At 40.7% G+C, this 24,933-nt stretch overlaps 1 protein-coding gene across 7 annotated transcripts in view; it reads left to right on the forward strand.

Annotated features, from left to right (window-relative positions):
• YAP1 (Yes associated protein 1) overlaps nt 1–24,933 on the forward strand; it is a 312,565-nt gene that overhangs the window by 185,038 nt on the left and 102,594 nt on the right. For 2 of the 7 annotated variants that reach the window (XM_029602407.1, XM_029602409.1), the window contains exon 4: nt 14,812–14,874. The exons of 4 other annotated variants lie outside the window; for them this stretch is intronic. In XM_029602407.1, the coding sequence (XP_029458267.1) occupies nt 14,812–14,874 (63 nt within the window). The remainder of the gene's footprint in view (nt 1–14,811; nt 14,875–24,933) is intronic. One more of the 7 variants, XM_029602408.1, reaches the window with a different exon arrangement.

Here is a 24,933-nt window from a genome sequence, read left to right on the forward strand (position 1 = left end):
CAAGCCCAGTGTGTGGCTGCTAGAGTCAGGAGTTTCCATACTGTCCATCTGGAGATAAGCTGTGCTGCCCAGGCTCAGGCAATCCTTATCAGTCTTTGGGGGACCAGTCCAAGCCTTCAGTATTGACCTTCAGAGAGCAGTAGAAGATAAATAAATAAATAAATATCCACTCCCCTAGGAAGTCAACTAGTTCGTCGTTGGCACTTTTCAAAGCTAAGGTGGTTAGAAAGCATACATTCACATTGCCAAATGTGTTGAGATGCTGTGGGATCAACTCCCCTTGCTGCATCGATCATTCCTTCTCTGTGTCTTCCTTTTGCAATGATGCATTTTGTTATGCCATGTGAAAGGGAATGTTATCTCCCAAAAACTAGTCGAGAAATCTATTATGTTTGGCACTCAATTTAGTCAAGCTTTGTAGTTCTCAATAGATAACTTCACAAACTCTGATCACACAGAAAAAGAGAACGTTACCATACCCTAATATCTAATCTCTATGCTTCATAGCCTTGAATTTGAGAGGGATGTAATGATTTCTGTTTTTCTCAGAAAATGTTTAAAATCCTGTTGCCTTTTATAAAGAATCCACCATGGGTTCTTATGGATTTTAGTGGTGACAGTTTTCCATCTGGTATCAGGATAAGGCTCTAGATTGCATCTCTTGATGCACATGAATAGTGCTGTAATATCCTCTACAGTTTTTAAGAGTCTGACATAGAACCCATCTCTGTTAGGATTCACTTCAGTGGAATTAACAGTTATTTCTAGCTTGTGGAAGGAAGCTCCATTTCTGTATAGTCTGTCATTGTCAGAATCCCATGGGCTTACCTGAACTTAACCTTTCATGAAGCATCTTGCAGTGTCATGGGGATATTAATATGGTTCTTCTGCAACTGATGAAAACCACTTTGAGCCTCTACATTCATGTGATCCTGTTTGTATTTTTAGTGGCAATCATTTCAGCCCAGAGTCAGTGAGCTCTAGGTCCTAGTTGTGACTTATTTCATCATTACAGGATGGCTCTCCATACACGTTCTCTGTTCCTATCTAAGGTGTGCCAGATTTCCACCTTAATCAGTCAATCATTCTTTCAGTATGTTTCGCTAGGCTACATCTTTAATAAGGTGAGAAGATTCTTCATTGTCTGCATTGCAAGAAATCTGTTGCCTTCTACTTAGACTGATACCCACCAAGGTTTTTGTTTCTCTTCATCCCAATAGACCTGGGAGTGCAATGGCAAAGCATATCATTTCAAATCTGATAGCGGATTGCATTTCTTCCTGTTATGTCCGGTTAGGTCTGACCGTGAATGTGCATGTCAAGACCAATAATAGGGCCTGGGTAGTGTTGATCACTTGCCTAAAGTCTGCCTCTGTTGAGATCTACAAGGCTGGTGACTTGGAGTTCAGTCCACACATTCTCATTCCATTTTCTTTAAGCATGGCCTGCAAACACAATAGTAAGTGTAGACTGTCCATTCTTTGCAGCCTGTTTGAGCGGTAGAGCTAAACTCTGTCCCTCCCACAGCCCATTTTAATAGCTTCAGATTGTCTTTCCTGTTAAATAGTGCTTCTCAGCAACATTGGTGGTGCTTGTTCCCCTGCCCCTGCCCCTCCCTCCCCCCCTTTTTTTTTTTTTTTTTGTTGAAGGCATATTGTAGGTAGAGAATCCTATGTGTAAGATTAAGGTGAATCAGTTTATCTGGAGACAAGTTGCTTACCTGAAACAGGTTTTCTGTGGAAATTTTTAAACTGCAAAAACTTTCAGGCCTTTCTAGAAAGCTCTGGAATTACCTGTCTGGTGCTGAGTGTGATCGTTGATCCATACATATATATCACTGAGGTACTGCTTTCAGAGAGCTCCTGTGGCATGTAAGCAACCACTTTATTAGAACGGTATTCCTCTGCATCAGTCCAGAGATTAGAAATATGGCCTTTGTGAAGCTGGTTGGTACAGGTTCTGTTGTAGAAGCATTTCTCGAATCTGTGCCTTTTTGATATAGTATTCTCAATTCTCTTTATTGAGCTTCACCTGCTTTGGAAAAGTAAAATTTAAGTGAGACCATTTCTTCAGTAGGACGGGACAGTTTCAGAATATAGTTCTTGTTTATAAAATCGATTTTTCCTCTACTACTATTAATTTCTATAGTGCTGCTTCACATATGCAGCACTCTAGTGCAGTGGTTCGCAACCTTTTTTCGGCCGGGACACACCTGACAGATAGTTCTCACATGTGTGACACACTGAACATGTGACCGTCACGGGGCTATATGTAAACATACACTCTACATCCACGGGAACCCCCTTAACCTCCAACAATGGATGCAGAGCAGAACTAGGGCATTACCCATACAACTCACCATGCAAAAAAAATATATTCTGGTTCTGATGACATCTCAATAAAAGCAAAACAAACTCCCTTTACTACCAAGCACAATAGCCCTCCTTATGAAAAGGCAATAATTTACCACTAATGCATATCCTATTGAGAAAACACGACAAATAAGATTGATACAATTGCCTATATGCTAGTAAAATACCTCACCTCGGTCACATACACAGAACCAACCTTCAAGTACAGAAAGACCACAAATTATAAATATGGAGACAAACTGGAATGGAAAGCCAAAAAAAACCCCACTCTGCATGCAGTGCAAACCTGGAGAAATGGAATGAGAAATATAGCACCTAACACAGTCCCAGGATCTGCAATAATGCACACAAACTAATCTGCACAAAGTTACACCTGCATTATGGAACACATAACCCTATCTATGAAAAGGCAACACTACAAATATTAAATCAGGTCCTAAACACTAATTCACCTCCTATTAGGAAAACAGAACAAGCCAAGCTGCTATAGAGCCCCAAACAGAAATAATTGTAAAACTATATTAATAAATGTTTCAAAACAGCTGATGAACAGAATAAGGTCAAACAATTAAAACTCATAAAAATTATTAAAAATTTTCCAAATATCAATAAAATATTTCAAAACAGCAGACACATCACATAATACTCAATAATTAAAATGGCAGTCAATCAAGAAAAATAAACTTAAAATGCCACCTTTACTTATCCTCTCCAGCAACTCTCCTACTCCTTTCCCTAGCACATACCAGGAGCAGCAGAGGCTGCTGAAGCTCTGTCCTCATGATCTTCTTCGTTAGGGCCCACAAGTCTCACACCCACCCACACACCCCTACGACCAGTCTCTGTCTCTCACACTCACCCCAGTCACCTCCCTGCCCAGTCTCTGTCTCTCACACACACCCCAGTCACCTCCCTGCCCAGTCTCTGTCTCTCACACACACCCCAGTCACCTCCCTGCCCAGTCTCTGTCTCTCACACTCACCCCAGTCACCTCCCTGCCCAGTCTCTGTCTCTCACACTCACCCCAGTCACTTCCCTGCCCAGTCTCTGTCTCTCACACACACTTTGCTTAGAGTCCCAATGCTATGTTCCCCTTTAATTTCGCAGTGGCAGATTTCCCAGTGCTGCCAATGCCTTCTCAGCCACACTGAAGCAGCAAACATTTATTTTAGAAAAATATGCCACAGCACTCAAGCCTTTCTTCTGGCTGTCAGGATATCCCTAGGCTCCCGCGGCCCCTCATCTGCCTGCTTTTACGGCCGCTGGGAGCTCCAGTTGACCCATCTGTAATCAGCATGGCTGAGTGCCACTTTTACTTTAATCACGGCTCTGCCATGCTCACTGTTGCATCGGGGGGGAGATCCCCGGAGCAACCGGCCTCTTCATGCTTGCAACTCACTGCCGCTTTGGGGAATTTCTACTCTCTCGGTTCCCTGCCGCTTTGGAAGTGGAAAATCCTGGCGCGGCTGGCCTCTTTTCTTTGTGGCTCGCCGCTGTGTTTAATTTCAGCACTTCCAGCCCGGTGGCCACAGGGTCGGGCTTCTTCGCTGCCATGGGCCTGGACACTGCCACTCCTCCCAGTCCCCCTCACACCACCCCACCCCCAGGCTGTGAGATGCCCCCTTTCTTCCTACCCCTCTGGCCAATCAGCGGCTTCCTCCTCCTGGCAGGAAGAAGGGAAGAGGCTTCCAATTGGCCTGTGGGGGCAAGAAGAAGGGAGGAGGCTTCCGATTGGCCCGTGGGGGCAGGAAGAAGGGAGGAGGCTTCCCATTGGCCCTTGAGAGCAGGAAAATTAAAGGGAAGTATAACTGGGGCTGTGGGACACCGGGAGCCACGACATACCAGCTGGTGCTTGGCGACACTGGTGTGTTACGACACACCGGTTGAGAACCGCTGTTCTAGTGTACTCCAGTATTGCCAGTGATTGGCATTTCTAAGAAATTTAATGGAAATTGTCATGTAAATTTTGTAGAACTCCTATACTACAACATATTCTTTCTTTTGTGAAATTTGTACAATAAGATGTTTAGAATATCCTTTAAAAGGATACATCTGGAACGAAGGAAAAGAAACAGTTTTTATTTATTAATATTTCTTGGTCTGTTTTATTTGGTTACATGGTTTATTGGTTTGTTTTATGTATGTCATAATGTAATTTTATGCTTGAATTGCAAATCAGAGTTCATTTGGAAATGAGCATTTAAGAAATTGAAATTATTAGCTCTTTGTTGCCGATATCATCATGCACCTATATTTTGTTTTATTTTTTGCCACCCAGATTATCTATGAACAAAAGTTTGCATGTATCTTACACACAAGGGCAGCTTGCTGTATAGGAGAGTGCAGATTAAGTCTTTTGGTTGCTTTTTTGAAGTCTCGTATTGTTTTAAGTACTGTTTGTCAGTCTAGACCATGGCTTCCCAAACTGTGTGTCGACATCCTTCAGTTGGGGTCACAAGTGCCTCAAGTGACAGCACTCTTTAGGTGCCAGCAGCATTAGTAGTGGAAGTCAGCGTGGAGCCTGTAAATAAGCAGACACTCATAGGCTGTGCAGTGGCGCAGCCCTTGCATGAGTTTCTGTAGTTGCAGGAAGCCCTGCGCAAGGAGGGATCAGGGCTGCTGCAGGGCCTGATGTGATCTGCACGTGGCAGCAGCTTGGGATCAGCCATGAAAGACGGGGAGGGCTGTGTGTATGGCCAGTGGAGATTTTCACTGCCGCACTCCCCTCACCAACCACTGAACCTAATCAAGTGAAAAATGTTGCCCCTGTCATCAGCCTGCTCTCTCTTCCCACTGTTATCATCCACCTTTTGGCCAGAGCCCAAAGGAAAATGTTATCATTGATCTGGCCAGTGAGATGTTTGGAAGAGGGGCTATTTGAAGAAAGGGATGAGAGGAAAGAGGGTTTTTGTGTTGGATAAGGTGGGGAGGGATTACTTCTGGAGAGTGAGAGAGAAGGAATGACAGAAGATCAACTGAGGGATGGAAAAAGAATGGAGATGTGAAAAAAGGGGTGGTGGGAGGCGTTGAAGCTGGGAAGGTTTGAGAGAGAGGATGAGAGGGAGGAGATAATGGAAGATGGCATGAGAGGGAGCGGATTATAGAGAATCAACTGGGAGATGTGGACTGGAGGAGGTGAGAGAGAAGGCGTGGGCTGGGGAGTGAGAGATACAGAGATTGAGAGAGGGAAGGAGGTTAAAGGGCATTAGATGGACTACAGGAAGGGTGAGGAGGAGTGATTAATGGAGGGGAACTGCATCACTGCTAATTTGTTTTGGCCATCCTCTGGGCATACTTGGGAACTCTCTGGATTTGGCCTGGAGACTCCGGAATTCTGAACGAATTGCCGGGTCTCTGGGCCAACATCCAATAACTCCGGGTGCCCTGCTGCAGAAGGCCAGAAGAAAAAGGGTCTGGAGCAGCGCAGGCTCAAGGAAGGAGGAGCGTCTGCACCTGTGCCTCAGGAAAATGTGAAAAGCGAGATGAGCAGGAGCATTGCCCTCCCCCATGGGATACAAGAAACTGCAGATGCAGGAGAAGGAGCAACAACGTCGGGCTGCACGCTGTAAATAAAACAAGGGCAGAGCAGCCCGACACTGCGGGAGGAGGAGGAAGTGGAGCACATGTCCTGCAGGCCTGGGGAAAGAGGAGGCTCCTGTGGCTAATAAGAATCGAGGCGAGAAGAGATTGAGAGTGCATATGTGTGTGGAAGAAGGAGAGAAGTAAATGTGTGTATGTGTATGTGAGTGTATTCATTTATGGTCGTATGTGGAAAAGGGAGAGGAGTGAGTGTGCATGTATATGTATGGAAGAGGAAGAGAAGCGAGTTTGTGTGTGTGTGTGTAAAACAGGAGTGAATGCATGTATGTGTGTGGAAGGAGAGGAGTGAGTGTGTATGTATGTGTTTGGAAGAGAGTGAGTGTGGGTGTAAAAGGGAGAGGAGTGAGGGCATGTGTGTGTGTGTGGAACAAGGAGAGAAGTGAGTGTGCATATGTATGTGGGCAAGGGAGAGCAATGAATGAGTATGTGAGAATGAGCATGTATGTGAGTGTGCTAATGTGTGAGAGAGAAAGTTTGTGTGCATGCTGCTATTGCCTCCCCACCCCCGACAATCTCAGGGTGACAGGAAATCAAAAGTTCCCCGGTTTGCCTCTGGGGTCATATGAATTTTCAAGTTCCAAAATGGGGTCACTTTGGATAACAGTTGGAAGCCCTGGTCTAAACTCTCAAGTTGTAAGTCCTTTCAAAGTCTTTCCTTCATTTAGAGCATGCTGAGTTCATGAAATAAATGAATATGAATAACCTGAATGATTAACATGAAAGTTTTATTTTTATTCAAGCCTCTATTAAAAAAAAAAAAAAAAAAAGTCATCAGGTTGTCAGTTTTTATGAAATATCTGCACTTTCTGAAAAAAACAAAACAAAAACTGGCATCACATGACAGGGCCTTTTTGTAGGGGTTCCAAATCTCATATAACACAAAATTAATATACATTTCAAATACAACATTGTACAGTCTGCATTTCTAAATATGGGACCAATTTGACTGCAAGACACTTTGTCAACTCTGATCACATTATATGTACACATAATCGATGTTGCTTGACTATGCAAAAGCTGAATTTGCAATCTTATTCTTTGTTATCACATTAGATCACCCACTGGGATTTAGATCTATAGTTTGAAAGGGCAGTCTCATAAGTCAGAGAAACATAGACTATAATTGTCTGTCTAGTCTACCCAATTTTCTTTGCATCACCGTAGACACCCCAATTGTTCTGACTTTCTCTTTGCTACTTTGCAAGTGAGGATCCTCGGTTGAATTCTGTTACTGTCTTACCTCCTCAGGGAGCCTGTTCTGTGTGTGCATGTCTTAAAGGTGATGTGAACATTGTACAATTACAGTTATAAATGATGAATTAATCTGCTGTCAGTTTCTTTCAGTTACAGTAACTGCAAATGAGATAAGTAATGGAATTTCTGTAGGAACTTTCTTCTCCTTAGGAGTTTTAACTGTTTAGAAAGAAAAATGTCAACATGGAAAAACAAGTTGGCTATGCTGAAATTCATGTGGGTATGTGTTGCTGTTAAGTAGGGTTAAGTATACAAAGATGTACATAGCTATTTTACTGTTCTGATGCTTAAAAGTATTATTGGAGCTAATGGGCTATTCCATACTTCTATTGAAATTTCCTATCTCACCACACTTGGTAATTTTGAGCTAACAAGAGATTGAAAAGTAGATATGTGTTTGAAAAGATGGCATCAGATTATAGCTTGTGAAGGGAAATCAGTTTCATAAAAACATGTCCCACTAATTTGAACTGTAAAACTGTGTTGCAGGATAGGTAAAGAACCAATTCTGTTTCCTTGTTACGATGGGAGATTTGTTTTTGTAGGTTGCATTTTTGGCCTCAATTGAATACAAGCCTAGCTAAGTGATAGTTTTATCTGTCAACAAGAGGGATACATTTTGGAGGAAAGTTATGATTAGAAAAATAGATGTAGGTGGAGATCTCTATAACTGAGGTGAGACAGGCAAGCAAGAGGTTGTGTATAAGATGAAGAGAAGTAGTAAGAGTCAGGGAGATGGGTCTTAGGGGCCGATGCAGTACAGTGAGCTGAAACGAGTGCACTGTTTAACCCGCTGTCGGACACGGGTTAAATAAGCGCTAATCTACCCCCTAATGCAATAGGGGGATTAGCGCCTATTTAACGCGCGTCCGACGCGGAGTGAATGAGTTAGCACTCATCACATGCAAATGCATGTGAATGAGGCTATTACTCATTCACTCCGCATTCAAAAAAAAAAATAAATGTGCATCTCAGATGCACATTTATCGCTCAGATATTAACGCCAGACTGGAGAGGGCGTTAATAGCTAAGCGCATGTAAAAGAAGTACAGAAAAGCAAAAAAAAAACTGCTTTTCTGTTCTTCTTCAGTAAAAAAAACAAACAAAAAATACCTCGGCAGACCACCGAGTTATTGAAGACCAATGCCGGTAAACTCGGCGTCGGTTTTCGTAACCAGCCGCCTGCCAGTAACTCAGCGTCCGTTTTTATTACTGGCAGATGACCGGTTATGAAAACTGATGCCGAGTTTACTGGCGTCGGTCTTCATAACCGGCAGCCGCTGCGGGGTCGCGTTAGCAAGGAGGCGCGACCCCGCAGCGACCTCCTTGCTAGTGCGACCCCTTAATTTGCCTATTGCATGGCGCCCCCCTTGCGGGCGCCATGCGTGCATTAAGAAAGCGGGCGCTGAAAAGTCAGCGCCCGCTTTCTGCGAAAATTATTGCATCGGCCCCACAGAGATTGAGAGAGGAAGTGGGTGTGAGACAAATATGAAAGATGGGCAAAATAGGCAGAAGTTAGGAACATTGGACTGCAGAAGGACAGAGGTGGAGAAGACTAAAATAAGTTAGACGAGACTGTTGCTAAAAGTTGAGATAGAAAGGAAGAGATGCATAAGGAAAGAATCAGGCAAAGAAAGACAAGGAAAAATTACTAACCATTAAGGAAAAAAATCCTCTGACACCAAAGGTAGAATTTTTTTTTTCATGGTTATTTATGTGATAAAGCAGGACACATCAGTTATTGAAACATGTAATAACTGATGTGTCCTGCTTTTATCACACAAATGAGACATCTGTGATAGTTTTGTTTTTTTTAGTTGGCAACTAGAAAATCTTGCAGGCTACCAAATGTTTTGAAAAAAATTGGATTCCAGCTCGAACACCGTGCTGTGGTGCTTTGCTAAAGAAACATTAGCCAGGAGGATGCAATAGAAATGATTGTGCACAGTAGGGAACCAGCGCAGAGGCTTCCGGTGCCCGAAACGCCCCTAGGGGTTTTGCTGGAGCAGTGAGAGGCTCGATCAGCTCGGGCGCAGGCAGGAGCCACTTTCACAGGTGTTCTAGTGGCCAAGCAGCCGCAGGTTTCTTGGAGAGATCCCTCCTCCTTTTCCCCGGCACTTGGCCGGGGGCTGTTGCTGGGCCCAATTGTTTCAATGTTAATTGTTTCAATGTAAGCCGCCCATGAGGCGACAGTTTTTACTTCCTTGTAAACCGGTGTGATATGTATATTATACAGGAACATCGGTATATAAAAACTAAAAATAAATAAATAAATACCCAAGCTCCTAAACTTTTAGGTACCTTGCAACCCCTCTTTCCAAGGCATTTTTTTCTACCATCATTTGGATCGAGCCCGAAGTGCTGTAGTTTGACTGAATTTATAGTAGTACTAATATTTGACTACGGCATATGATGGTTAAAAGAAGCTCAGTAGATAGCTTTACTTGTTCAGAATTGTAGGATGAAGCATCATCTCTCTGGTTTGGGGAAGACATTTCTTCTGACAAAGACCACCTGAGGAGGAGATGAAAAAAAAAAAAAAAGATGTCCTGGGTACAGGGAAGAGAATTTCAGGATCTAAATCTTAATGATCTTTAAAAAAAAAAAAAAAAAAAGATTGTGCAGTCTGTGGGACTTTGGAATCTTTAAAGTATAACGGTTGTTTAATAAACACTTCAGTAGCTATAGAGTTACTGCTGCCTTGGAGCTTTTTGACACCCCCCCCCCCCCAAATTTAATGCAAATTTTAAGACCTTAGTTTTTGATTGAACCAGATCTCTGGGCAGACGTAAAGGCTAGAGACACTACCCAGGTTAGTGTTTTATTGCCAGAAGTAGCAAGTCAGTTAAGCAGTTGTAAACTCTTGGGAGCTTGATGGTATGAACGACTTTTGAAACGCGTTCTAAAGTCTGAATAGCCTTGGAATATTCTGGCAACATGATTTCTCATGGAGGTAAAATCGGGATACAGTTTCTGAAAGGCATGCATTTATGTATGCATTTACATCTTGGATATTCAAATTTAGACCCCATAGCACTTTAAATAAAGTAGAGATGGTGTGGCAGGAGTACACCAGGAATTAGAATCCCCAGGGATCAGAGAGCCTTGTCCCAGAATTGATAACCTGCTCCTTCGGTCAAAGTTGTTCCATCTGTGGCAATAAAGCGGACCTTGGTATTCCCTGTTTATCAGACAGATTCTACCTGTCGGAGACCTGGAAAAGCCCCCATGGAGATGTGATTCAGAAGGAACTAGGAGAGTGGCTTTTATTGCAGTGAAGTGTGTGGTTTGGTTTTGTTTTGTTTTTTAAGGGCTATGAAAATTTTTAAAAATTAGTAGGTAAGGAAAGATTCTCCTGGTGATGAGTGGCATATCAGATATTGCAGGAGGCAACGAAGAAAGCTTTGTCCTGCATCTGTTCATGTAATCTGCACAGTTCTTTTCCTTTTTATTTCATTCTGATCTGATTTTTCTGGGATTTAGAAGGATGGGAGAGAATACAATTCTGTCTAATTTATATTTATTAAAACCATTGTAAAGATTAATTACTGAATTGGAAATGAGATTGATTTGTTAAAATGAGTGTCTGTCTCAGTAATAGGAATAAGAGCAAAGCCTGATGTTTGGAAGTAAGTATGATATGAAATAAGCTCTGTAATTTAACTATAACCTCAATTTGTTATGAGTGTTATAATTTAATGCTGTCTTTTTTTTTAATTAAATTTGAAAAAAAACCTGTTACACATATTAAGGACTTTTCCCATAAACTATAGAGAGAGAGAAATGGAACACGACTATTTGTACACTTTTTGGATTCAAATACATACGGTACCATATTTTAGGTACTGCATTACTTAAAACAAGTCTAGAATTGTGTAGCAACTTAAGACAATGTTCTGAGAAATTCCCTTTTTCCTCTCTCTCTTCCTGATCCTCCTGCCCAGTTTTTCTCTTTTCATCACCCCCACACTTGCTGTATTCTCTGGGGTGGATTTTAAAAGACTTACGCGCGCCGAGCCTATTTTGCATAGGCCCGGTGATGCGCGCAAAGCCCCAGCACGTGCGCATGTCCTGGGGCTTGAAAAAGGGGCGGGGCAGGGGCGTGGCCAGAGATCTCCGTAGGGCTGATAGGCCGGGAATTGCGCAACCTGCGCCTGCCCATAGGCAGACGCAACTAGTAAAATAAAGGTTATGGGGGGGGGGGGGGTTTAGGTAGGGCTGGGGGGCAGATTAGGTAGGGGAAGGTGGGGGGAGCGGAAGGAAAGTTTCCTTCAAGGCCGCTCTGATTTCGGAGCGGCCTCGGAGGGATCGGGGAAAGCCATCGGGGCTCCCCTAGGGCTCGGCGTGCACAAGGTGCACTAGTGTGCATCCCCTTGCATGCGCCGACCCCGGATTTTATAGCATGCACGCTGCTGTGTGCGCATGTTATAAAATCGGGCGTAGATTTGTGCGCGCCGGGTTGTGCACACAAATCTACGCCCGCGTGTAGGTATTAAAATCTGCCCCTCTGCCTCTTGTTGGATTGCATCTACTAGACTTCCTTTTCAGAGTTTATGGCCACAGTAGCAGCTCTTTGCAGACTAGATGGGCTTTTGAGGCCTTTATCTGCTATTTTATGTATGTTTGTGTTTAACAGATCGCTGGTGAAACTGGGAATTGATGCAGAAACTTAAAAAAATTGTAAAATCTTGTTTTGTGGTTTTATTGACCCTTCTTGAGCTTTCCTTCCCACAGGGTTGACTTTTTTTTTTTTTAAGGCAAATAAAGATATTGAAAGATGAGAAACAGGATTGTAATATACTAGACATAAAGATCAACAAAGTTGTAGGCAATACATGTGTTTGTGCCTGTAGCAGAACTTCTGTTCCTTGGCACTGCCTGCTAGTACTGCTTGAGTTCCACAATAGGGATGTGTTCATGGCTGTGTGTTGTGCTCAGGATCTCTTCTGTGGACCCAGACACAATACTTACCCAAGCGCAGCAATCATGTATCCAGGATCTCCAGTCTGGAGAAACAGGGGAAGGGGGTGCCATTCCCTGCTGTCAAGACACGGTGGAAGACAACAGGTCCCCCAGCTATTTCAAGATGCTGGCCTGCCTTATTGTGTTGGTCTCTGTTGAGCTGAAGGTGCCTCAGCCCTTGCCATCACCTGCATAAGGTGTCTGTTCATCATGCTGCGCCTGTATGCTTGATTGAAGGAACAAGAGCTAGAGGAGAATGGCAATGTACAACAGGAGCTGGGATGGCCAAGGGGAGGTAAAGAAATCAATTAGAAGCCCAGAACCCTCCGGGAGTAGGTGGTGGACATTTAAAATAGCATTGTGCTCCACAGAGGAGTTTTATATACATCATAGCACAATTACAAGGAAAAGCTCCTACACGTTTAATATGAGCGGGGTCTGCAGCTTTCTTGACCACATTCCTATTGCTTTGTTTAGTGAGTTTTCTCAACAGGCATCACCTCCATCCTGATCGCTTGCGTTTTACAGAGGGAAAAGCTGAGACGTTGTAGTGAGCACTGGGGATATTCCCCCTCCCAACAGATCACTGCTCCCTGGGCTAAAACTACAGCATTTGCCTCCAGCATAATTAATCTCCATCTATGATGGGCAAGGATGGATGGACAGACGAACAAACTAATAACAGTGGTACACTTTGAGTGAAAATGCCCTAAAATGAGTAATAAAAGTGAAATAACTACTCTACAAAGAAAACCTTGTAGAAATCTTGTTTAAGAAGGCTAGAGCTTCTTACTTTGAAGAGTGCATGATTATCATAACCTTGAGCTAGCTAGCTTCAATTGTCAAAGTGCCATTGGGCTTCTTGTCCGCTTCTTTCTTGTGGTTCATCCCTGCTTGTTGTTTGGTAGCACCATCAATGGTTTTCTAGTTTAATTGGCACCCATGATGTCTGATGCAGTGAAGCAGCCTAGCCTACAAAGGTGAGAAGCTACTAGGTGAATTTGGAAAGTGCTTGAAATTCAAACAGAGGTTTAGTAAACAGGTGATACTCCTCTGGGGTTTTAGCTGGTCATCTAAGAAGAGTGCCACACTAGAATCATCTGTGTCCAAAAGTTAACTCCAGACTTAAGGTGATTGGAAAGCAGAGTCATCTGAATATAACTTAAAATTCACACGCTTTCAATATGATTCTGTCCATTTGTGAAATTTGAACTTGTAGTTTTTTTTAGTCTAGAATTGTTACCAAAGACAAATTAAATTCAAACTAGAGCTTATCAATCCATCCTTGGTGCGGATAACTTTATATCTGGATGTAAAACTGGTCAAGATTCTTCATCCTGAGTAAATATTCCAACTGTAATATTCACTTATATATTTTACCTTCAGTTATTTAATAAAGAATACAGCAAATCCCATGTCCTATTTATCACATTGCATTGTGAAAAATGTAAAGCTTTCATTGCATATAAAAACAAAAAAGAGTGAATTATCCCCCCCCCCCCCCCCAAAAAAAAAAAGAAACTATATTCTAATACAAAAGAGGCAATAACTCTGTTGGTATAAAGATGTCAGCAAGTCAGTCGGTGTAAATCTCAAACAAGATAACCCAGTCTTCAAGGATCCATTTTGTAGATGGTGTGAGGCCAAGTCATTTATGAGCATTTAATCAGATTTTTACTCGAATTCCCCCGAAGCATACTGGCTAATGTGGAGGCGTTTTTTTGGCTTTGACGCCCTTATGGAAACATTTTTTGTTTTATTCTTTTTTTTTTTTTTTTTTTTTTTTTACCATTAAACACTTTGATTTAGAACTATATATATCACATTCTACTACTTGAAAAACTTCATAAGGTTCATGATCGAGAAGACTGGGTTTGAGGTCTACACCGATTGGCTTGCTGACTCTTTTATACCTATATCGTTATTGCCTCTTTTGTATTAGATTATTCTCTTTCCTTTTTTCCTCCTAAGCTTGTATTGTAACCAGGTTTTGGGGGTCCTTCATTCCTTTCTCTTAATTTATGATCTGTATTAATATTGTGGAGGATATAAAACTGCCAGATGTCTTTGTCATTTGGCAGCCAAAAACTTTAGCAGCTTGCACTTTCCATGTCAGATGGATTGCTCCATTTATAATCCTATATGCTTGAGCAAATAAAGCATGCTCTAGGTCCATTTAGACAGAACAGCAGCTTTCTTCTGGAACTTTAAAAGAAAGCATCCAAAAATTTTATAGTTGTAAATAGAGCTCTGTACGACTGAATCTCTACTGAAAGTGTCCTTCGGCCACATTGTCTTGATTCTTTGATCGATGAATAGTTTTCATATTACCTGTCTTGGACTGGTACAGGGAAAATAACAGGTAGTAACACTTAGCGTTGTTTGTACATTTGGTCTCTTATGCTCCTCTGGACCGTTCTGGGCACCCACAGTAAATTTATTGGAATATTAGTAGAGGTTTGTTCTTTGCAGAAGAAATTCCCCAAAATGGGATGTGTGTTTGGGATTCTGTGGTCTATTTTATGATAGGTTTGATGATGGACCACTTTAAAATATGAATGGAATTGAACTGATGAAAGTATGCCAGAAAACAATGTGTGCTTGTTTTTTCTCTGTCTGATAGCAGAAGAGGGTAAACCCACAGTCCTGGCTGGTACAGAGGAGCTTACAGAAACCAAATTTACAGGTATGCATACATTTCCCTTTTTGCTTCCTAGAAGCTCATTCAGACTGTTACAGTGGTAAGCATGAGTGGTTAGAGCAGTGGGCTATGAACTAGGAAAACTAGGGTTCAGAATACCATGCTTAAGGGGGTCAAATCCCACTCACTCTCCTTGTGACCTTGGGCTAGTCTCTTTACCCTCTGTTGCCTTGGTACAAAAAGTTTGTAGATTTTTAATCTACAAAAATTAAATTGTAAGTCCTCTGGAATAGGGAAATAGCTACAGTACCTGAAGTACCAAAAAGCGGAATATAAAATCTAAAAAAATCTAAATTGCTGAATATGCAAGTCAAGCTAACTCTCCCATCTATAGAACATTTAATATGAAATTTGTTGCATATTTTTAGGTACTTTAATTTTCAGTTTTTATTGCATTTTACCCTGGAATTTATCAGTGCTTATTATAACAAAAAATATGGGAGAGCTTTAGTGGAAAACAGTCTTTTTTTTTTTTCCCAGGAAGTTTTCTCCAGTTTTTATTTATAATAGTAAATTCCAGGGGAAAATAAAAAAGCTGAAAATAAAGGTCCCTATTTATTTTTCATAGTGGTTGAAGCTTTTTAAAAGTTTCTGGCCAGTGGTATATGGGGATCAGAGAGAAATCCATTTTTTTCTGTAAAGCTTCTTCCTAACTTTTAAGTAATGTTTATTTAACGTATTGTTACTGAAAACTTGCACAGTGCCATGTTGTATAATGCTGGTGCCCTGCATGGTGAACCACAACTGGGGTTCAGTCTCATGAGCTCCTGGATCACAATTCTTTTGTACTGTGTGGGAAATTTGGGGAATTCTTGAAGATCTATAAAATATTAGCCCTATAGATCACAGAATATTAAGATGTGCTGATGGCTCACAGTCTTCAGAGGGATAGCGGTGTTAGTCTGGTGTAGCAAAAATGACAAGAGATGGGTGGCTTTGTATAGACTCACCATGGCTGGCTGAAAACATATATTTACTCCTTTTGTATATAAGTGTGCAGAAAAATCTCTAATATACTTAAATTGCATGTAGATCCTGAATCAGAGCTCTACCTTTTTGTAGATGGAATCCAGGACCTAACTACTGAGGAAATAATTCTCTCTCACTGTCTGCATTTTGCACACCCTTAATTCCTCTCCAACACTCCAACATTCACATGTGGCACTGTCATGCCACATCTCTGGAAAATACCATGCTTAAGAGTTACAAGAGGCACAGAAACTCCAAAAGCTCTGGAGTAGCGTTTCTTTGGCCTGCTCTGCGTGTCACGCTTCTTTTCTGTTTTTTTGTCACAGTAATTGTAAGAAGAATTGTATCGAATGTCCCAGTTCTATCATTTTATTGTATGGATGTTGTGTATTGAAAAACTCGGAATGTTAACAATTAGTCAGATGTGATTAATTTATTTATTTATTTAGAAGTTTTTTTATACCGAGGTATAGCTAGCAGCCTTCACTCCGGTTTACAATTATAACAACTTATTACAATTAACAGAGAATGGAGAAACTTAGGCAACATTAAACTAAACTTGATACAAGCAAAAAATATCAGATGCTAATAACAGGGAATATCTGTAACCTAACCATGTAATTTATAACTTGAAAATGTTTTTTTGTCATAGTCTTAGTTATTCCGTTGCATATCCGATAAAGGTTATTCATGGGGTCAGTTATGTTATGTTATGAGAGATTAACCAATACCATCTTTGAATGTTTGGCTAAATATCCATGTTTTGAGCTCTTTTTTTAAATGACTTAATGTTGCTTTGTGAGCTCAAGTGCACTGGTAGTGAGTTCCATAATTTTGGACCGGCAATGGATATGGCTCTGTTCCTTGTGGTGGATAGCTTGGCTAGTGGGAGTGATGGTATTTCTAGCTGTAATTTATGGTTGTTCTAGTTGTACATTGCGATCTTTGAATATGTATGACATTGTCAAGGGCCTGTTATCTGTTTTGTAAATTGCGTTGTGTAGGACTGTAAGAATTTTGAATTCGATTCTTTTATCAACTGGAAGCCAGTGTAGGCTGTTGAGTACGGGTGTGATGTGTTCTGATTTATTTTTGCTTGTTAGTACTCTTGCTGCTGCGTTCTGTAGTAGTTGAAGTGGTTTTAAGGTCACTTTGGGTAGACCTATCAAGAGAGAGTTGCAGTAGTCAAGGCTGGTGAAGATGAGAAATTGTAAGACTGTTCTGAAATCTTGTTGGTTAAGCATCGGTTTAAGGTGTTTAAGTATTTGGAGTTTGTGGAAACCTTCCTTTGTCTTTGAGATGTGTTTTTTGAAGGTTAGTTCACTGTCAATCCAAATTCCGAGGTCTTTTATGTTGTCTTTAAGTTGAATGTGGATGTTATCTACTTGGAAGGATGAGTTGGTTTTGGATCCAGAGTTTTTTCTTTCGATTAAGATGCATTCAGTTTTGCTCATGTTAAGACATAATTTTAGGTGGTTTAGCATATTTTTGATTGAACCAAGATGAGAGGTAGCTCGTAACAGAGCATCTTCGGTGGTGGAAGTAATTGGAATGAAGAGTTGTATGTCGTCAGCATACATGTAGTAAGTGACGCCTAGGCTTGATAGGAGTTGGCATAGGGGAAGAAGATAGATGTTAAAGAGTGTGGCCGAAAGAGCGGACCCTTGTGGTACTTCTGTTTCCAAGGGGATGGCTTCTGATACGTTGTTGTTGATGGAGACTTTGAAATATCTGTACTTAGTAAAAAGAAACTGAAACTGTGTGACTGAAAGAAAACAAGGGAAGAACTTTCATTTCATTCTTTTAGGGCTTTTTTTTTCTTTATTTAATACAGTAGTTACTATATATGAGGGTGTTTCAAACTAATTTTTAAAAAAAGGCTCAAATTGATGTCACTTAAATCTAACTACCATAGTTGTAGCTTGCTGTAATAGATTAACTTTTCTTAACCATCTCCATAGTGAAATGCCATTAATTGATTCAGCATCAGGTATCTGAAGTGGTGCCATCCACCATTGAAGTGATTGTATACGTGTTTGTAAATGATAACCTTGTAACTTGTATTAGGATCCTCCTGGTATAAGATTATGTAAAAATCTAGAATTACACAATACTTGACTTGTTGGTAAAGAGCACCATAATAACATTCCTATCATTCAATTCTCCCCTCCTCTCCACCTCCAGCTTGCACCTACTGCAAAATTTCATAGTCAAAAACTTGTTCTTATTGCATTTATTTACAATAATTCACATTCTGCCATAATTACCAGAATTCCTGTTCCTGGCAGATCATATTATCATAAAACAATAGAACAGCATTTTATAAGGTAAAATCCAGTTAAAACAAAATATGTAAAACAAAATACATTACATAAAATGAAAGGCTTCGCTGAATAATTCTTCTTTCAAAAGTTTCCTGAAGCACTTGTAATCTGCATTCTGCCTTAAACCCACAGGTAGATTGTTCCAAGGTACAAGGAAAAGCATAAGAAGATAAGAAATTGCCATGCTGGGTCAGATCAAGGGTCCATCAAGCCCAGCATCCTGTTTCCAGCAGGGGCCAAACTGGGCCACAAGAACCTGACAATTACCCAAACATTAAGAAGATTCCATGCTACTGATGCAATTAATAGCAGTGGCTATTCCCTAAGTAAACTTGATTAATAGCCGTTAATGGACTTCTCCTCCAAGAACTTATCCAAACCTTTTTTGAACCCAGCTACACTAACTACATTAACCACATCCTCTGGCAACAAATTCCAGAGCTTTATTGTGCGTTGAGTGAAAAAGAATTTTCTCCGATTAGTCTTAAATGTGCTACTTGCTAACTTCATTGAATGCCCCCTAGTCCTTCTGTTATTCGAAAGTGTAAATAAGCGATTCACATCTACTCGTTCAAGACCTCTCATGATTTAAAGACCTCTATCATATCCCCCCTCAGCCATCTCTTCTCCAAGCTGAACAACCCTAATCTCTTCAGCCTTTCCTCATAGGGGAGCTGTTCCATCCTCTTTATCATTTTGCTTGTCCTTCTCTGTACCTTCTCCATCGCAACTATATCTTTTTTGAGATGCGGCGACCAGAATTGTACATAGTATTCAAGGTGTGGTCTCACCATGGAGCGATTATAGAGGCATTATGACATTTTCCGTTTTATTAACCATTCCCTTCCTTATAATTCCTAACATTCTGTTTGCTTTTTTGACTGCTGCAGCACACTGAGCCAACGGTTTTAAAGTATTATCCACTCTGATGCCTAGATCTCTTTCCTGGGTGGTAGCTCCTAATATGGAACCTAACATCGTGTAACTACAGCAAGGGTTATTTTTCCCTATATGCAATACCTTGCACTTGTCCACATTAAATTTCATCTGCCATTTGGATGCCCAATCTTTCAGTCTTGCAAGGTCCTCCTGTAATGTATCATAATCCGCTTGTGATTTAACTACTCTGAATAATTTTGTATCATCCGCAAATTTAATAACCTCACTCGTCGTATTCCTTTCCAGATAATATATATATATATATATATATATATATATATATATATTGAAAAGCATCGGTCCAAGTACACATCCCTGAGGCACTCCACTGTTTACCCTTTTCCACTGAGAAAATTGACCATTTAATCCTACTCTCTGATGTCTAATGCTTTGTAATTGAACATTGTTAGGCCCATGAATGGATGAGAACTGCTGATTAGCAGAGCGTAATTGATGTTGGGTAAAATATAGGGACCCCAAAGTTCTTAGATATTCTGGACAATCTCCATATAATATCTGATGGACCAGGGTCAAGACTTTAAACGTAACCCTCTGTTCAATTGGCAGCCAGTGTAGATTGCATAAAATGGGAGTACTATGGGCATGAAGGGGACATCCAGTTACCACTCGAGCAACAGCATTCGACAAACTTTGAAGAGAATGAATGTAACATTTTGGTAAACCAATGTACAGGGCATTACAGTAATCTAAAATAGATTTTAAAAAAAAATTGTCTGCATCGTTGTCCTAAAATCATATATCTAAAACGTTAACTGCCTTACCACCTTAAGTGGGACTGTAAATTAAAAGCTGCATCAAGGTATATACACAAATCCTGAGCAACTTCTACTGGAGAAATAGTAGAACCCTCTAGCTATAAAGATGGGAAAGGAATAACACCAGTAGCACACAACTGGTACAATTTCATTTTTTACAACATTTAACAGCAGATAATTTTATTTCATCCATTGTCTTACAGCCCCACTGGTATTCGAACCTGTGTAACAGCATCTTCCATTGACTATAACCCTGGAAATAAAAGTTGTACATTGTCTGCATAGAACCGGGGAAAAAATCAAGTCCTCCAGCAGTGAGAGAGCATGAACATAAATTAAAAAGCGTGGCTGATAAGGATGAGCCCTGGGCACACCAGATTGTATTGGAGACCGCTCTGAACAAGGAAGAAAACCAATGTCCAACAGTCCCTCAAATACCGGTCTCTAACAGTGACTGCAACAACACTGAGTGCGTTAGTCCAGTGCTGCAGCAACATCAAGGAGGTCTATAATTGCTGAATGCTTCTTCCGATCTAATGTATGCAACCCATAATCAGGTCTCCATCCTGTAATCCCAGCAAAATCGACTCTGAAAATCACTGGTTAGCTGGGGCAAAACAATCCTTTCTAACACCTTTCCCACTGAGGGAAGAATGGAAACAGGATGGTGATTAGCAGGGTCCGTCAAAGAGCCACCATTGTTCTTTGAAATAGGGCAGACTACTGCCTTCTGAAATTTATTGGGGAAACTTCCTCACTCAGTGACAGATTTACAACTTTAATCAAACGACCCAAAAAACCGTTGCGCAAACAGGCCGATACGGTAAAGTGCACGGGAAAATGGACGCTCAGTGTTGAGCACCCGCTTTCCTAATACGCGCCTAACAACCTCTCCTGGGCATGCAATACCATATTTAAATGAGGGGTCGCGCTAAAAAGGAGGTGCTAGGGACAGTAGCACGCCCCATTGCCTCCTTAGCAGCGGAAGCCCAGGAGAGATGGCTGTCAGTGGGTTAGGAAAATGGACACTCGTAAAATTGAGCGTCCTTTTTCCTAACCTGACCCACCAGCACGTTTATTTATTTATTTATTTTAACCTTTTGGTTCCTCTGACTTAATTATCACCATGATATTAAGTCAGAGGATGTACAGAAAAGCAGTGTTTTCTGCTTTTCTGTACACTTTTTTGGGTTGCTCAGAAATTGCCTGCCTTTGGGCAGGCGCTAATTTCTGAGTGTAAAATTTGCATGTGATGAGCTCTATTAATTTTGGGGGGGGAGGGGGGTGCTGTTTGGACGTGCTAAACCCTTATTGTATAAGAGGTAGGGGACGCACATCTAATCAGATAATCCAACCATGGGTAAAAGTGCTCGGCTGAGTGCACTTTACTGTATTGGCCTGTGCATGTATAATAGCCAAAAATGACATGCATCCAATGGGCAGTGTGATAATATCAAAGCTGCAACCTTCACTTCAACCTCAGAGGATGCCACAGACTCAAAACAGTCCATTTACTATCCACATTTAAATCAAAAACTGGAACAGGCAAAGCCGTAAAATCAGAGGCTATAGAAGAGAAGATTAGATTAGATAACTTCTCACAATTCTGCGCAAACCTCTCGCAACTTATGGTCTGATTTCTCTGGTCATCATGAGTCAGTCAACCGAGATACTGTGTCAAATCCCATAGGGGCAATTTAAAGATACTTTCAATTGAGATGTAAAATATAACCTTTGCTGTTTCTCAAACTCCATCTTATAACATACTCTGCATAAAGTATATTTATTCCTTGTATCCAGAGACCGACGCTTTCATCAGACGCATTCAGCATGCCGCATTTCTTGCTGCTTCTGAACAAGGGAAGCAGAAAACCATGAGGCGTATAATAGGACACCCAAGCATTTTCAATGGTGCCACCTTATCAATAATATTTGACAACAGATTAACTAGAGTGTCTGCCAAAGCAGAAGTAGAGCTCTCATTTAGCTCTCTTTAATGAATCCCATTCATCCCTAGGTTTAGTGTCAGCAATTTTACCATGAGACTGCCGCTCTGAACAGGAGGCAGCTTGAGATAATGGTAAAACTGGCCAAAACCCAAAAGACATAAGGTGGTGATCCGACCAGAGCACTTCCACAAATTTTAAATCAAACTATAACACTATCTATAAAAGCAATAAGAAGCAACAATAAATCCAAAATATGGCTAGCATGATGTGTAGGATGGGCAACTGAGATAAACAGTATCAGTTGCAGACAAAAAAATCAGGTACAGTTGGCACTGAGCAGCAATCAACCTGAATATTAAAATCCCCCAGTAATAGTAATTGTTGATATTGTAAGTGTAAAGATGAGAAGAAATCTAATAGATTTCATGGCCAGCCTTGAACAATCTGGCACAGCCAGAAGGTCGATAAACTAGGCCTATAGCCAATTGCCCACAGGTAACCATTACTCCCCCCTTCCCCCAAACTCAGTTTGTGGGGTAGATTTAAGTGGAGGACCAGATTGACATTTTACCAGTACCCCTCTATCTCAATGTCCTGTGCTTGCATGATGGAAATATGAATACCCTGGTGGACAAAGTTGGTTTAAAGCAAAAGCATCACCATTTGTGTGCCAGGATTGTTATACAAAATAAATCTGGTTTATAATCTGCAATCTATGAAAAAATGGTCTCTTATTGCCAAACAAGCATTAATGTACATGACATTTAACATAGCAACAGAAACCCCAGCTCAAATTACTTATTGTTATAAATTAGGTATAAAAGACTCTGAGCCCTCAAATGGACCTCTTAACAGGTCAATTCCCATACCTCCCCCTGCCCCAAATCACAGTGTTGTGGTCTGGTATACTCACAGAGGAAAAACAAAAACAAAAACACTAATCACATTGTCCATCTATTTGGTCTTATGAAAAGCCAGCGAAAGGGCCAGCAAAGGGACGGGCCTGCTGGGAACGAGGCCCTCTTCAAGGGCTGGTGGCGGCTTTGATGATGATGTTGTCACGGGGGCGAGGACAGCATGTTCTGGGAACACGTGGAACTCCTCAGGTTAGGCTTGTGGCAGCAACAGGTAATGTGCAAACAGCAATTAACATGCATAGTGCTCCCTATAGCCTTTTTTCTTTGCCAGCAATGAGGCCCTGTAAACATAGACCGTAATGAAGTAACTTATCATAAGTAGTGGAACATTAACATTTCTGTTGCCTTAGAGTTGGGAAAAGCCTTATACAAAGTAAAAAAAACAATTTCTGTGAGCAAGCAAGATGAACAGTCTTGCATGCTGGTGATGTCACCACATGGCACCAAGTAAGGAGAGTGAGCCGCTATTGACTATATTAGCCTAGAATGTTTTGCACTTGTGAGCAGCAGCCCTCAGCTAAGCTTTTTTTTTTTTCTTCTGCATCCCTGGAGAATAATAATCAGCACAGCTACTCACTTTACAGGTTCCCTCAGATTTTTCTTGCTTTATTCTAATTTTACTCTTATATCTGTTAACTTATCTTAAAAAAAAAAAAAAAAAAAAAAAATATATATATATATATATATATATATATATATATATTCTTCTCTCTATTTTTTCAATCTGGCTGAGACCTTTTTTTGCACCCATGTCACTCTGCCTAAGTTTAGTGAAAACCTAGTTATCCCATAATAAACTGATATTAAACTTGGAAAAACAGAAATCATGATATTAGAAAGTATGCCTTCATCTGATAAACCATCTTTTAGTCAATGGAATTCATATCTCCTTATCTTCCCAAGTAAAAATCAAACAAACAAAAAAAAAAAAAAACCCCATTAAACTTCTGAAACATCTAAGATCTCGCATGATGCAACTTATTTAAGAACTGTCCTTCAGGCGTTATTATTCATTGGTTTGGAATACTACAATGCCTTATACCTTGATATTCCAGGAAGCACACTGAGACCTCTGCAAGTTGCCCGGAATACCACGCCCTGAATTTTATTAGGCCTAAACAGGAGACAGCACATTACACGGGGATTGTATAATCTACAATGGCTCCCTATTAGATGGTGCGTTCACTATAAAGTCACTACTATTATCCATAAAATGTGAGCCCTAACCAGCCATGGATTAGCAGTCTTGTTAAAAATCTTATGTGCACCTAGGACACTATGATCAGGCCAAGCCTGGTTGTGTTAAATGTGCCATTGCTAAATCAAACTCATTTGGCCTCTATTAGAGAGTCGGATTTTTCCATGGCTGGTGCTGCTCTTTGGAATTCCCTGCCTGATCCACTAAGAATCACTTCTTGCACAAAAAGCTTTAAAAGATCATTAAAAAAAACCTATCTTTTTAAACTGGCATTCCAAATAGACACGTAATTACTTCAAGAGATAAACTAAGGAGTTGTAAGCCCTGTTATTCATTCTTTAGATGGCAAGAATCTTTTTAATTACTTTTATGGATGTCTTTCTAGATGTCAAGAGCCTTTTAACTATGATTTTTTTTTATTATTATTATTATTATGGACATTTTTATCTTTGTAAACTGCCTTGAATCTCCTGACTAGGTGGTAAAGACATTTTTTTTTTTTTTAAAGAAATGATTGACCAAAAAAAAAAAAACAAACCTCTGGGTTTTAAAAGATGCTTAAACTATAGTGCTATAATATCCCATGGATATTTATTTGGATGTCAAAAATGCCTGGGAGTAGAACATAATTTTACAAATTGTTCCTCTTCCTCATCATGCATGTTTCTTAAAACATTGAAACAGCACAGGCTATGATTTTATTTCCTTTTCCTTAGTAAACAAAGGCTCAGCAAAGTAGCTAGGCTCTACAGGAAAATATAAATGTAAATCAGAGGACAGTCCCACTTGTCCTTTGCACCTATGCTTTCTAAGTACAAATAGTGAGAGTTAAAAAAAAAAAAAACACTGCCCTCAGAGCACTGACTCCTTAGCTTCTTTCTCCCAGGCTGTTGGTGTTCAGGATGCTGCTTGAGGAGTTTGTTCTCCAAATGGGCTGGCTTAAAAATAAGGAACCACCCCTCTTACCTCCAC

This window comes from Rhinatrema bivittatum, chromosome 5 (genome assembly GCF_901001135.1).
Source record: "Rhinatrema bivittatum chromosome 5, aRhiBiv1.1, whole genome shotgun sequence".
Classification (NCBI taxonomy): domain Eukaryota; kingdom Metazoa; phylum Chordata; class Amphibia; order Gymnophiona; family Rhinatrematidae; genus Rhinatrema; species Rhinatrema bivittatum.